General features: G+C 21.3%; 2 protein-coding genes across 2 annotated transcripts; both read left to right on the top strand.

The window, feature by feature from the left end:
- The first annotated feature begins 1,846 nt into the window (after positions 1-1,846).
- On the top strand, positions 1,847-5,847 carry LOC128953229 (cytochrome P450 3A16-like). The gene is made up of 5 exons (XM_054298705.1): positions 1,847-1,858; positions 1,931-2,084; positions 3,038-3,738; positions 4,368-4,762; positions 5,481-5,847. The coding sequence occupies exons 3-5, from the start codon at positions 3,243-3,245 to the stop codon at positions 5,814-5,816; spliced, it is 1,227 nt and encodes a 408-aa protein (XP_054154680.1). The 5' UTR covers positions 1,847-1,858; positions 1,931-2,084; positions 3,038-3,242; the 3' UTR covers positions 5,817-5,847.
- Positions 5,848-7,348: 1,501 nt separating this feature from the next.
- Positions 7,349-8,744, top strand: LOC128953234 (trypsin Blo t 3-like). The gene is made up of 3 exons (XM_054298710.1): positions 7,349-7,618; positions 7,723-8,128; positions 8,525-8,744. The coding sequence occupies exons 1-3, from the start codon at positions 7,410-7,412 to the stop codon at positions 8,669-8,671; spliced, it is 762 nt and encodes a 253-aa protein (XP_054154685.1). The 5' UTR covers positions 7,349-7,409; the 3' UTR covers positions 8,672-8,744.
- The last annotated feature ends 4,899 nt before the right edge of the window (positions 8,745-13,643 follow it).

The raw sequence follows: 13,643 nt of genomic DNA, 5'->3' as shown, positions 1-13,643 counted from the left end.
ATATTTATTTATATTAAATTTAATATATATATATATATATATACTTTATAAAGTATATTATTTATAACTTATAAATGCAATAAACTATTTCATAGATAGCTATCAAATAAATTTATTATTATTTTTATTGCTGTCATATTAAATAGTTTATAAACTTTAAAAAAAAATTTATTAATATGTGCTAGATAATCTTATTTATATAATACAAGATCCTATTTGTTAATAATGACAGTTTTATAAGCTTAATAATTTTGAATAAAAAAAATATATATCATATATTTAATTACAGTTATTGCATACTATACAACATTAGACCATTTATATAATAAATTTAAAAAATATTATACTGGATCAATTAGATAATTATAGTTAGAGTTTAAATAATAATTAGGATAACTATTATTATGATTTATAAAATTAAAAAATTAATAAAAAAAATTATATATACTAATTGAAAAAAAACAATATACATGTTAGTATTATATAATAATAAAAATCAATATTTTTTTAAAAATAATAATTAATTTTTAATATTTATATATACAGTATATACTATACATTTGTTACATAAGCTATGACTGTATGTTATGCTAATAGAGGTTTGAATAACAAAAAAATAATAAAATATTTAAAACTAAGTTAACCAAAAAAAAAATATTTAAAAAATATTGTATAAAAAATTTAAAAAAATCCTAATTTTATATATTGTATTGTATATTAATAAAATATAAAATATTAACTAATTAATAGTATTAATTGAATAATAATAATTATTATTTAATTTATATTATTTTATTATAATATTAATATTAACTAATAAATTTTTTCACATAAGTGCATACAGTAATAATTGATTTATTATCTATATAAAATTTTTTTTATCATTAACATATTTCAATTACTATACTAATAAATTAATTTGTAAATAACTAACAACAACAATAAAATAATATCTATACAAATAATAAATTTTTAAATTATTAAATTATTTTTTTTTTTAAAAATATGTTCAATAGTTTACTAAATAGTTAAATAAATAAATATTATTTCTTTATGTAATAATTAATATAAATTATTTTTTTTAAAAAAATATAATATAAAAATATTTTTGTTTATAATAAAAATTTTCTATTTAATAGATAACAAAAAAAATACTTTTAAGTTATTGAAAATATTTTAAATGTACAGTTAATGACTTGTCTTTTTTTTAATTAAACAATTTATTATTATTATTACTGAATATTTATTACTAATGATTGATAATATACTAAAACAAAACAAAAAATGTTTTAGAAATATTTAGAAATTAATAATTCATATATCATATACATATAGAGATACCAAATAATATTAATTAATATTTTTATTTGTTAAAATTAAAAATAACTAAAATTTTAATTACAATTTATTAAAAGTATTTATTTATTTATTTTTATTAAAAAAATACTATAATTGTATTTATTGTAATAAAATATTTATCTAAACTATTAATATATTAATAGTAATATAAAATTTTTAATTTATTTTAATAAATCTATATATTGTATATAATAAATAAAATTGTTATTTGACAACTTTATTGTATAATAAGTATATGTATAAAAATACTAATAAATATTAATATGCAAATCATGTACATTTATTATATTTTTTTAAAAAAGTAAAAACTTTATAAAAAAATTTATTATCATATCAATTGTTTTTCAGATACAGTACTGTATAGTTGTTTATGAAATAAATAAATATTAATATTTTAATAAAAAATTATTAATTTATTATTTATTTAATAATAATAAAAATTAAACAATGATTGCTATTATATTACTTTCAATTATAATATCTATAATTACATTAATTGGTAAGTTATATATATATATATTAAAAATATTAACTAATTTATTTAATTATAATTATAATTATTAATATCTAGTTTATCAAAATCATTCAAAAAATGTCAACTATTGGAGCCAATTGGGCATAGAAGGACCTAGACCAGTTCCTATATTAGGAAATATTATAGCTATTTTAAAAGGCAAATATGATTTACCCTGGTATAAACAATATGGTAAATCAGGAATCTATGGGTAATTATTTTATTTTTTAAAAAAGAATATTAAAAAACAAAAAATTTTAATATTTATAATTATTATATATTGTATTTATACTTAACTAAAGTGTATTTAACTAAATAGTATTTAACTAAACTATCTATTTAATGATAGTGTACTATAATATTAATATTAATATACTATTATATATATACAGTATTTTCAGTCAATACTACAGTTTAATATAGCATTTGCTTTTTAAAAAATTATTATTATTATTATTATTATTTATTAAACATAATAAAATATAGTTGTTTAGTTGGGGTGGGGTGGGTTTAGTTACGGGGTTTAGTAGAGCTTAAAGCATAGGGAAACAGTTAAATAGATAATCTAGGAATAGCCAATGGATCAGGGGCAGGGCAGGGGGTAGGAAACATTTAGACAACATTTGGATACTAAAAGATGGGGGAGGGAATTATTATTATTATGTTTGTTTGTTAAGGAATATCTAACCAGTGTCTAAACAAATATTTTAAAAAACAGTAATTTATCAAGATAAATATGACTAACATACACATACACATACACATACACATACACATACACATACACATACACATTCACATACACATACACATACACATACACATACACATACACATACACATACACATACACATACACATACACATACACATACACATACACATACACATACACATACACATACACATACACATACACATACACATACACATACACATACACATACACATACACATACACATAAAAATCTAATAAAAATGGTTACCTCATCATACCTCAATTGTTTATTCATAAATTACGTGCTTCATATATCTAAAACATTTGCACCTTACTATTTTTACCCTCCCCTTAATTTTTTTTATTTTACTCTTTTATTAAAAAATAAATATTTCCTCCTATTATTTATTAATTTTTAATTTTTTTAAATTTTAAAATTTTTTAAGTGTATTCGAATACAATACACCCGTACTGACTGTTTGCAATCTACCCAATGTCCAGAAAGTATTGGTCAAACATTTCGAACAATTCAATCGATTGGACGTAAAATTTCCGAAAGAATTTTCCAAATTTTCCAGTTTAGTCAACCGAGACACTGGCCGTTGGAAACAATTGCGTATCGAAACATCCGTATTGTTTACCACACGGCGTATGCGTGTATTTTACGACGAAGTTGTCGACCGATGTTCCCGTAATTTGGTCAAACATTTCCACCAGAATATCGGTTACGGCCAACCGTTTGGTGTTAAAGCCGAAACCGAACGCCTAACTTTGGACATATATCTCGGGTATGCATTTACCCGTCGGAGTTCAATGGGTTATTTCCCCGACGATCCGGCCGAAAATCGCCGATATTGGTCACTAATGTCCGCTGGTGTCCGATTGGATGATGAGCTAAAATGGAACGAAACCAATGTACGGCTACCCGATTGCGGTGGTCTACTACAACCAGTGGCCAATTGGCTAACGGGTGTCAATTTAGATAAAGCATTCGGTAATCTGGAACAATTGATTAGCGAATATTTGGTTAAACGTTTAGAAAATCGTACGGACAATGATGATGACGATGACGATTATAGCGATGCTAAATATGGTAACGAAAAATTAGATATTGTCGGCATCTATTTGAAATTGATTAATGGAAAAGGTATTATTTTCTTTTTGGATTTTTTGTTTGTTTGTTTTTTTTTTAAAAAAAATTGTTTGTTTTTTTAGATTTTAGTTTTAATTATTTAGTTTTATATATTTCTATTAATTTTAGAAATTATTATTATTATTTATTATTATTATTAATAATAATAACAATAGTATTTTTCTATTATTTTTGTTTATTATTTTTTCTAATATTTTTTCTAATATTTTTGTCAATATTTATTTCTATTATTTGTCTATTATTATTATCTATTATTTTTTGTCTATTATTTTTTGTCTATTATTTTTTGTTTATTATTTTTCTAATTTTTTTTCAATTATTTTTTATAATATTTTTGTCAATTATTTTTGTCAATTATTTTTGTTTATTATTTTTTGTCTATTATTTTTTCAAATATTTTTTCTAATATTTTTTCTAATATTTTTTCTAATATTTTTTCTAATATTTTTTCTAATATTTTTTCTAATATTTTTTCTAATATTTTTTCTAATATTTAATTCTAATATTTAATTCTATTATTTAATTCTATTATTTAATTCTATTATTTAATTCTATTAATTGTCTATTATTTTTGTCAATTAATAATTAAAAATTTTATTAAAATATTGTTTTTATCGGGACAGTCAGTGTCGACGATCCGATGGCCATACGTGTAATGTCTTTCTATTTGATCAGTCAGTTTATAGCCCTATTCGGCTCAGTTAGCGATACCCTGTGTGAAATGGTCATACATTTGGCCCGTTATCCTAGTATTCAAGCAAAACTATACGACGAAATTAAGGAAGCATTGGATCAAACATCGACCGAAACGGTTACCGATGATGAGGACAGTTGGCAGAAAATATCGTACGATTCTCTAACACACTTACCCTATATGGAGGCAACAATCAAAGAATCTCTACGTATTAATCCCAATACTGTACGTTTGCGTCGTGTATTTATGGGCTCAGAGGACAGTGAGGCAGCAAAATCGTTGCCCGGTGTCCACTTGAAACCAGGGGATCGTATTGACGTACAGGTAGATACCTGGGCAAATACAATTACAGTTTCTAATAGAAATTTCCGTGAGAAAGTTTTCTGGGAAACTTTATTTCTAATGAATAAATTTCTAATAGAACTTTCCGTTAGAAAGTTTTCTTAGAAAATCTATTTGAATAAATTTCTAATAAAAATTTCCGTGAGAAAGTTTTATTGAAAAACTTTTTCATGAATAAATTTCTAATAGAAATTTTCGTGAGAGTTTTCTGAGAAAATTTCTATTTGAATAAATTTCTAATAGAAATTTCTGTGAGTTTTCTGAGAAACTGATTTTTTCATAAATAAATTTCTATAGAAATTTCCTGTATTTAATGTTTTTTCTATAGGATCACCCATAGTCTATAGTTATTGTATAGTAGTACAAGTGTATTTTACATAAGATATACAGTAATACTATACATATAATATCATACAGTATAGTACAGTACTATAACAACAAAAAATTGGGATACCTATATATAAAAAATAATTATAATTATTTAATAAGAATCAGTTTTATAAAATTTTATTGATTTTATTAAATCATTAAATCATAGTTTAATTAATTAGTTTTTTATTTTATTAACAAAATTAAACATGGTGATCCTATAGATAGAAATTTTTATATATATATATATAGAAACTTTCTAGAAATTTCTCTATTATTTTTTTTAATAAATTTCTCTCTTTTTTTTGTTGCCAACACTACTGTCTTACAGGTATCGGCCATACATATGGATGATACCCTATTTCCCCAACCATACGAATTTAACCCGGATAGGTTTCTGGATCCGGAAACCCTGAATAGATGGTCTAACCTGGATGCTAATGCACTATTGAATTTTGGCCTAGGACCCCAAATGTGTTGCGGTAATCGTTTTGGACTGTTGGTTATCAAATCGTTTTTGGCGCACATGATTGGCAACTATGAATTTTCGTTGTTGGAAATCGATGACCTATATCGGCCAAAATGGTGCGAAGCTCATGATATACCCGATCAGATTTATCGGCTAAAATGTTGTGTACAGCCCAGGGTTAAGGAGGCTGTTGAGTAGGTTGGTGTGGGTGTGTGTGTGTGTTTGTATGTATATATATATATGTATATATATAATATATATATACATAAAAACACACTCAAACACACACACACAAACACATATATATATATATATATATGTGTGTTTGTGTGTATATGTGTGTTTGTGTGTATATGTGTGTGTGTTTGTGTGTGTATGTGTGTGTGTTTGTATGTGTATATATATATATGTATATATATAATATTATATACATACATACAAACACACACACACAAACACAATCATATATATATATACATGTGTGTGTGTGTGTGTGTGTGTTTGGTTGGGGTAGTAGGTTAGGTTAGGTTAGGTGGGTTAGATTTTTTGAAGTTATTATTATTATTTTATATGTTTTTATTGTTGTTGCTGTCGTGATTTACACTTCAATAATACAATAGTTTTTTTTAGTTAGATGTAGTATTAGCCATAAATAGTTAATTATAATTTAAATCTAGTTTTCTATATATTGATATACAGTATATAAATATAAATATATATATTTGTGAATTTAATTAGATTATTTTATTTTAATTAACTAATATGCTTTATATATTAAATTTATTTTATATATTATTGTAATAAAATATATATAGATTAAGTATTATGTTTTATTACAATTATTGTATTTTTAATATCATTATTAATAAAAATAATCTTATATTTTAAATAAAAACTATTAAAGTGTTTTATAAATAATTTTTAATAATTTTTAGTTTTTTATTTAGCTTATTATAGTTTTTTTTATAAATATATTAATAAAAGTTATAACAATTAATTTTTTATTTTCTCTCAACATATAAAATATATTATTTAAAAGATAGTAATTTTTATTTAATAGTTTTTGATATAATTTTTTATCTGACATTTTTATAACCATTTTTTATTATTAATAATATGTAATGAATGGGTTTTATTATTATTATTATTATGTGTGAAACTTATTATTATTTATTATACTTGTTTTTCCTATTGAATTAAAGCCATAAATTTTTAAGCTAGCTAATCTTTTTTTAAAAAAAAATTATTTAATTTAAGATAATCTAATGTTTTATAACTACTATATATATATATATATATATATATATATATATATATATTAAAATCTAATAAATTAATAAATCTACTAGATACTAAATTACTAAATTATTACAACTAGATCCTTGACAGTTTTATAAGTTATAATATAATAATTATCAACTACTAAAATAAAAATTATAACAAATGTGCTAGTATATATATATATAATTTATTATTAATATTTTCTACTATTAATATATTATACTATACATAATAATAATAATAATAAAATTGGGGTTAACTTTTTTCTATCAAAAAAATGTAATGATAATGAAACTAACATAAAAATTATTGTTATCTTAAAATATATATTATATATAGAGAGAGAGTAAAACAGAGAGAGAGAGAGAGAGAGAGAGAGAGAGAGAGAGTCGAAAAAGGGTATATAAACCATGAAATCAAATATCATTTTTCATATAATTTTTAATAATTAAATAGCATTTTTAGTTTAAATAACTTATTATATTATTTAATAGTTTAGTCTAATAAGTAATGTATAGACTACTAGTCCTATCGATGGCTGTAGGCCTGTGCGCCACAGCTGCCATCAAAAACGATAGCCATGTGCTGATAGTTGGCGGTACGGACGCGGAACCGGGTGCTAATCCGCATCAATGTTCACTGAGACGGTCGTCCCATTCGTGTGGCGCCTCGATTATCAGCGATGAATGGGTAGTAACGGCTGCCCATTGTATAGACGGGTAAGTTAGTTGGTGTTGGGGGTCAGGGAGCAGGGGTGGGGTTAAGATAGTGTTCAATTACTAATTAAAATACTAACTAACCCCTCCCTCCCCCCTAAAAACAGATCGTCTCCATCATCGCTATCCCTGCGCTGCGGTACTGAATTGCACGCCTCCGGCGGTGTCGACTTTACCGTAGCCGAGCTCATACCTCACGAGTCGTACGATTCGTGGGCACTGGACTACGATGTCGGTCTCATACGTATTAATGGCCGTTTTTCGCTCGGTTCGGGTAATGTCAATAAAATTGAATTGACCGGCGATAACGACCAGTTGCCAGCTAAAGATAAGGTTACGGTTACCGGTTGGGGTGCTATCCGGGAGGGCGGTGCCCTACCAGCCCGACTACAGACTGTTGATGTACCCGTTGTGGCCAATGATGTTTGCAAACAAAAATACGACGGTTTCAATGATATAACCGACCGTATGTTCTGTGCCGGTGTCGATGAGGGTGGCCTAGACTCGTGTCAGGTATGTATATATTAATATATGACTACCGGTGCTTAACTGTATTATATAAAACTATTAATTTTAACTAAAATTAAAAACTTCTAATTTTAAACTATAAACAACTATTAATTTTAAACTTAATACAACTATTAATTTTAATTTTAAAAAACTAGTAATTTTAACTAAAAATACTATTGATTTTAACTTAAAAAAAAACTACTAATTTTAAACTAAAATCAACTACTAATTTTAAAATAATTATTACTAATTATTATTATATTAATAATTTATTTTTGTTTAAACCAAGCAATTTTTTTTAAATAATTATATTTGTTTTATTTAGTTTTTTATTACAAAAAAAAACTATATATTAATATACAGTATAAATATAATAATAATTTATTTTTTTAAAAAAAGGGTGACTCTGGTGGACCAGTCAAGCACCAAGGTAAATTGGTTGGTGCCGTTTCATGGGGCTATGGCTGTGCCCGACCCAACTATCCCGGTGTCTATACACGATTGTCAACGTTGAGGGCCTGGATTAAGGGCAAGACTAGCATTTAAATGGATTAAAAAAATAAATAAATAAATAATAAATAAATACACAATTATGTAGTATTTTTTATAAAAAAATTTATTTAAATTTTTTAATTGTAAAATTAATAATTAACGGAATTTAAACCATGCAAAAAAATTTGTATTATTTTTTTAATTAATTAACTTAATAGAAAAAAATTATGTATTTAATCTAATTTTTAACTAAAAAATACAAAAAATAATTATTTAATAATAATAGTATTAATTAATAATAATAATAATAAAAAATCATTAAAAATATATATATATATTTAATTTTATTTTCTAAAAAAATAAGTTATGATTAAAATATAAAAATTTAAAAACAACAAAAATCTAATCAACATTTAATTAATAAACTAAAAAATAAAATTAAAAAGTCAATTAACTAATATTAGAAAGTTTTCTACTAAAGACAGATATATTTCTAATTAAAAAAATGAAAAATAATTTTTTTTAAACTAAAAATTTTAGTCAAGAATTTTTTAAAAATTTTTATTAATTATAATTTTGAATAAACATATTTTCAATACTAATTCATATTAAAAATGTATTTTGTTTTACAAATAAAAGTTTTTGTTTTACTCTATTGAATAATTAATTTTAAACATTTTTAAACTTTTTAAATAATTAGTTAAAATATAGATTTAATTAACATAAATTATTTTTAGTATTAAATAATAATAATAACAACAATTATTAATTAATATAATAATAATTTATAAAATGTATTTAATTAATAAAAATTTTTTGATCTTAGTTTTTTAAAAACTTATTTTTTTCATAGATTTCTTAAAACTAAACTATTTTTTTAGATTCTGATATTCAGTTTGCATATAATTATAATAAGTAATAACAAATTCGGCAATAATTTGACGGAAATTTTTCGATGACAATTGTTTCCAACAATTTTCTTCAATAGTTTCAACAATTTCATTGACATAATCGCAAAACTTTTGTTTCATATTCAACTCGTTGTAAACCATTTCAATCCTATCGACAGCCAATCGATTGTCTGAACCTAAACCATAATTGTCTAATAGTATCGATCGTTGTTCACTAGTAGCCAATTGAAGGGCCCGTACGTAAAGCCAACTGCACTTGCCTTCCGATATGTCGGTACCGATATTATCCTTATAGACATAAACATCGGAATAGTCGTTGTATGCACCGGTAAATCGGCCACATTTTACAATGATTTCCTCCATAGCATGTCTATCCGGATGATTAGTTTGGCCAGTGGCTGCCAGTACTGTTCAAATAGTAATAATATTAATTAATTAGTAATAGTAATAGTAATAGTAATAGTAATAGTAATAGTAATAGTAATAGTAATAGTAATAGTAATAGTAATAGTAATAGTAATAGTAATAGTAATAGTAATAGTAATTAGTAATAGTATTTAGTAATAGTAATAGTAATAGTAATAGTAATAGTAATAGTAATTAGTTATAGTAATATTAATTAATAATTAGTAATAATAATAGTAATAGTAATAGTAATTAGTAATAGTATTTAGTAATAGTAATATTAATTAATAATTAGTAATTAGTAATTAGTAATTAGTAATTAGTAATTAGTAATTAGTAATTAGTAATTAGTAATTAGTAATTAGTAATTAGTAATTAGTAATTAGTAATAGTTATTATTAGATTAAAATATAAATTTTACCTAGTTTAAATGGATATAATATTGCAAAACTGGCCTCTTTGTACTTGCTAATAGTTGCCCAACAATTATCAGTATATTGATCTAATTGAGCATGCTTGTTTGTCGATTTTGTATTCTGTAAGTCCATTAACTGACCAATTGATACAATTTCAAGCACCTTTTTTAAAAAAATAATAATAATAAATAATAATAATTTAAATTATAATATTGATATTAAAATAAATTTTTTTTAAAAAAATATTTATTTCATTTAATATTATTTCATATTATATACCTCATGAATACATTCAACAATATCCATATAGTTTGGATGGTCCCTAAAGTAATGTTTAGCCAATTTAAACGCTACTGATAATAACAGTGTAGAATCGTTCAGAGCTATCATTCCTACATTAGGCTATAATTTTTTAATTATATTTATACAAAAAAAATATTATTATTATTATTTAAATTATTATAACTATAAATAATAGATAGCATGTATCTATCTATATATTAAATATACATTTATTATATATATTTACTATATATATATATATATTATATATATATATTACTAATTAGTAAATTATATATATAATTAAATATATATATTATTTATTGTTTATTATTTCGAAAAACAATTAATATATATATATATATATTTAAATTTAAATATATTTATTATTATTATATATTTATTTATATTATTATTTTTTTTAATACAAAAAAAATTAGTTACCAATAAATGCCAACACGTTTTGCCTAATCTTTCAGTTGATTGATCAACAATATCGTCGATCAATAGGAAATAGGTTATAACCAAATGGGCTAACCATCCCAATGCTATTTGTTGATCATCTGATAGTAGTACTAACGGTGGTAGTGGTGGTTGTCTATCATTAACTCCCGGTGCTTGGCCAGTAACATTAGCATCATCATCATAATTAGCTACCATCAAATTATAATGATTGAATATATGTACGCCAGCAACCTCTACATCTAATTGATAATTATAATCAATTAGCTTTTGAAGCCATTGGCCAACATCTCGGAGCTGCTGCTGCACAGGTATGTCAGTAGTAGTAGTTGGGTTGACCATCAATTGATTATCAATAAAGTTAGACAAAAATTTATTAAATTTACGCAAATACTCAATACGTTTATCGGAATCGATAGTCAGTTTATGGCTATAAATAATAATAATAATAATAAATTAAATTATAGTTTTATAGTTATAAATAAAATAATTTTATAAAAAAATTAATTAAAATTAATAAATAATATTAAAAAAAATACCCGCAAAACGTTTCAATTTGTTTTGTTAAATTATAAGACATTAATGTTAAATAATATAAATTGATATTTTTATAAAAATAATTATTTATAAAAAAACAAAATATTTATTATAAACCTATTTTTTAAATTAATAGATAGAACTTAAATACTTTTTGTAAAAATAATAAAAATAAATTTATTCTTATATCAATAATTTATATGAATTAGCATTTTTATGTTAGTTTGAAAATAAAATAAATGTTTTAATTTTTTTTTATTATTATTGACAGATGTCGCAATTTATACATTACATTTTAAGTAATATTTTATTTTTTAAAACCAGTTGAGAATGCTAGAAAGCATTACCAAAAACAAATTTTTATTCCGTAAATTACTTGTTTTTGTCATATTATAAACAATATATTTATTCCTAATAACCATTAGTCCATATTAATTAATTGACTAATAAAAAATTAATTAATATTGATAGTTATTTAATTACCTTTATAATATTACAATGCTAGTTTTAATAAGTGTTCAATAAACTTTTTTTTAACTATAGACAAATATTTAATATTGATAAAAATAAAAATAATTATTTAAAATAAACTAAGTATTTAACTAAACATTAGTTTTTAATAATATTATTTTATTTAAAAATTCCTTAATAAAAATTATAATAAAAAAACTATTAATTGATTATTTATTTCATTACACATTAAAATAGCTTATATTTAAATAGTTTTTTCAACTTATTTGTAATTTATTTCTAAAATAATGATAAAACATTAATTATTATTATATTATAAAAATATTTGACATGTTAAATAAATGATTATTTTTATTTAATACTTAACACATAATTCAATATTTACTTTAATTACATAAAATAATAATAAATAGTATACAAATTTGAATAAAACAAATATATTTATTACTGTAGTCTTTATATATATATACCTCTATTTAATAGATTTAATATATATTCTGAAAGTATTTTAATATAGTTAATAAAAAAAATTAAAATTAAATTTTTCTTTTAATTAAACATTTAAAAGTAAATTATATGAAAAAATTAATTAATTAATAGTTATATTATACATATACATAAAATTTTTTTTTATTTATTTAATATGCTGACCTTTAAAAAATGATAAAAATTTTTAAGCTTAATAACTATAAAAATATTTCTACTAGGTAAATAAATTATTTTTATATTTAATTACCTGGATAATTACAATAAAAAAATTATTATTATATATATAAAAATATCTTTGTAACAATAACAAAATTAAAAAAATAGCATTTAATTAATTAATCATTTTATTATACAATAATATAATTTATAGTTAAAAGTTTTTTCAACTTAAGTAAATTATTTCTAAAATAATGATAAAACATTAATTATTGTTAGATTATTAAAATATTTGACATGTTAAATAAATGAATTTTTTATTTATTTTTATTTAATACTTAATACATAATTCAATATTTATTTTAATTACATAACTTAAAACTTAAATATTTTTATTAATGTTGTCTATATATTTATATATGAAAGTATTTTAATTAATTTTTACTTAAAAAGATTAATAATTTATTTTTCATTTAATTAAATCAATTGGTTAAAAATTAATCAATTAATAGTATTTATTATTTAATTACACTACTAATAATATAAAATGATATTTATTTTTTTGTTGATTAAATTTTACTATTACTCTATTGTTACTTTAAATCAATTTGTATAATTGTTTTTAAAAACTTAGTATACATTAGATTTTATTATAACAAATGCAAATAAAAATACAAATAATTATAAAAATGATTAATATTTTACTATTAAATAACAACAATTTAAAAAAAAAATAATAATAATAGTTCAATGACAATATAATCATTTTTATAAATACAATATTGTTAAATTTTTTATACAAAAATTAGTTTATAAAACTAATTATATAATAATATAATTAATTAATTTAATTATAATTTAATTGCATAGATCTATAATTAGTCAATTAATTTCTAT

This window comes from Oppia nitens, unplaced genomic scaffold, assembly GCF_028296485.1.
Source record: "Oppia nitens isolate AA-2021 unplaced genomic scaffold, nextdenovo-longstitch-racon4-pilon3 scaffold21_pilon_pilon_pilon, whole genome shotgun sequence".
In the NCBI taxonomy this organism is placed as follows: Eukaryota; Metazoa; Arthropoda; class Arachnida; order Sarcoptiformes; family Oppiidae; genus Oppia; species Oppia nitens.
Note: the sequence above shows the minus strand (reverse complement) of the source record. Positions and strands in the feature narration are given on the sequence as shown.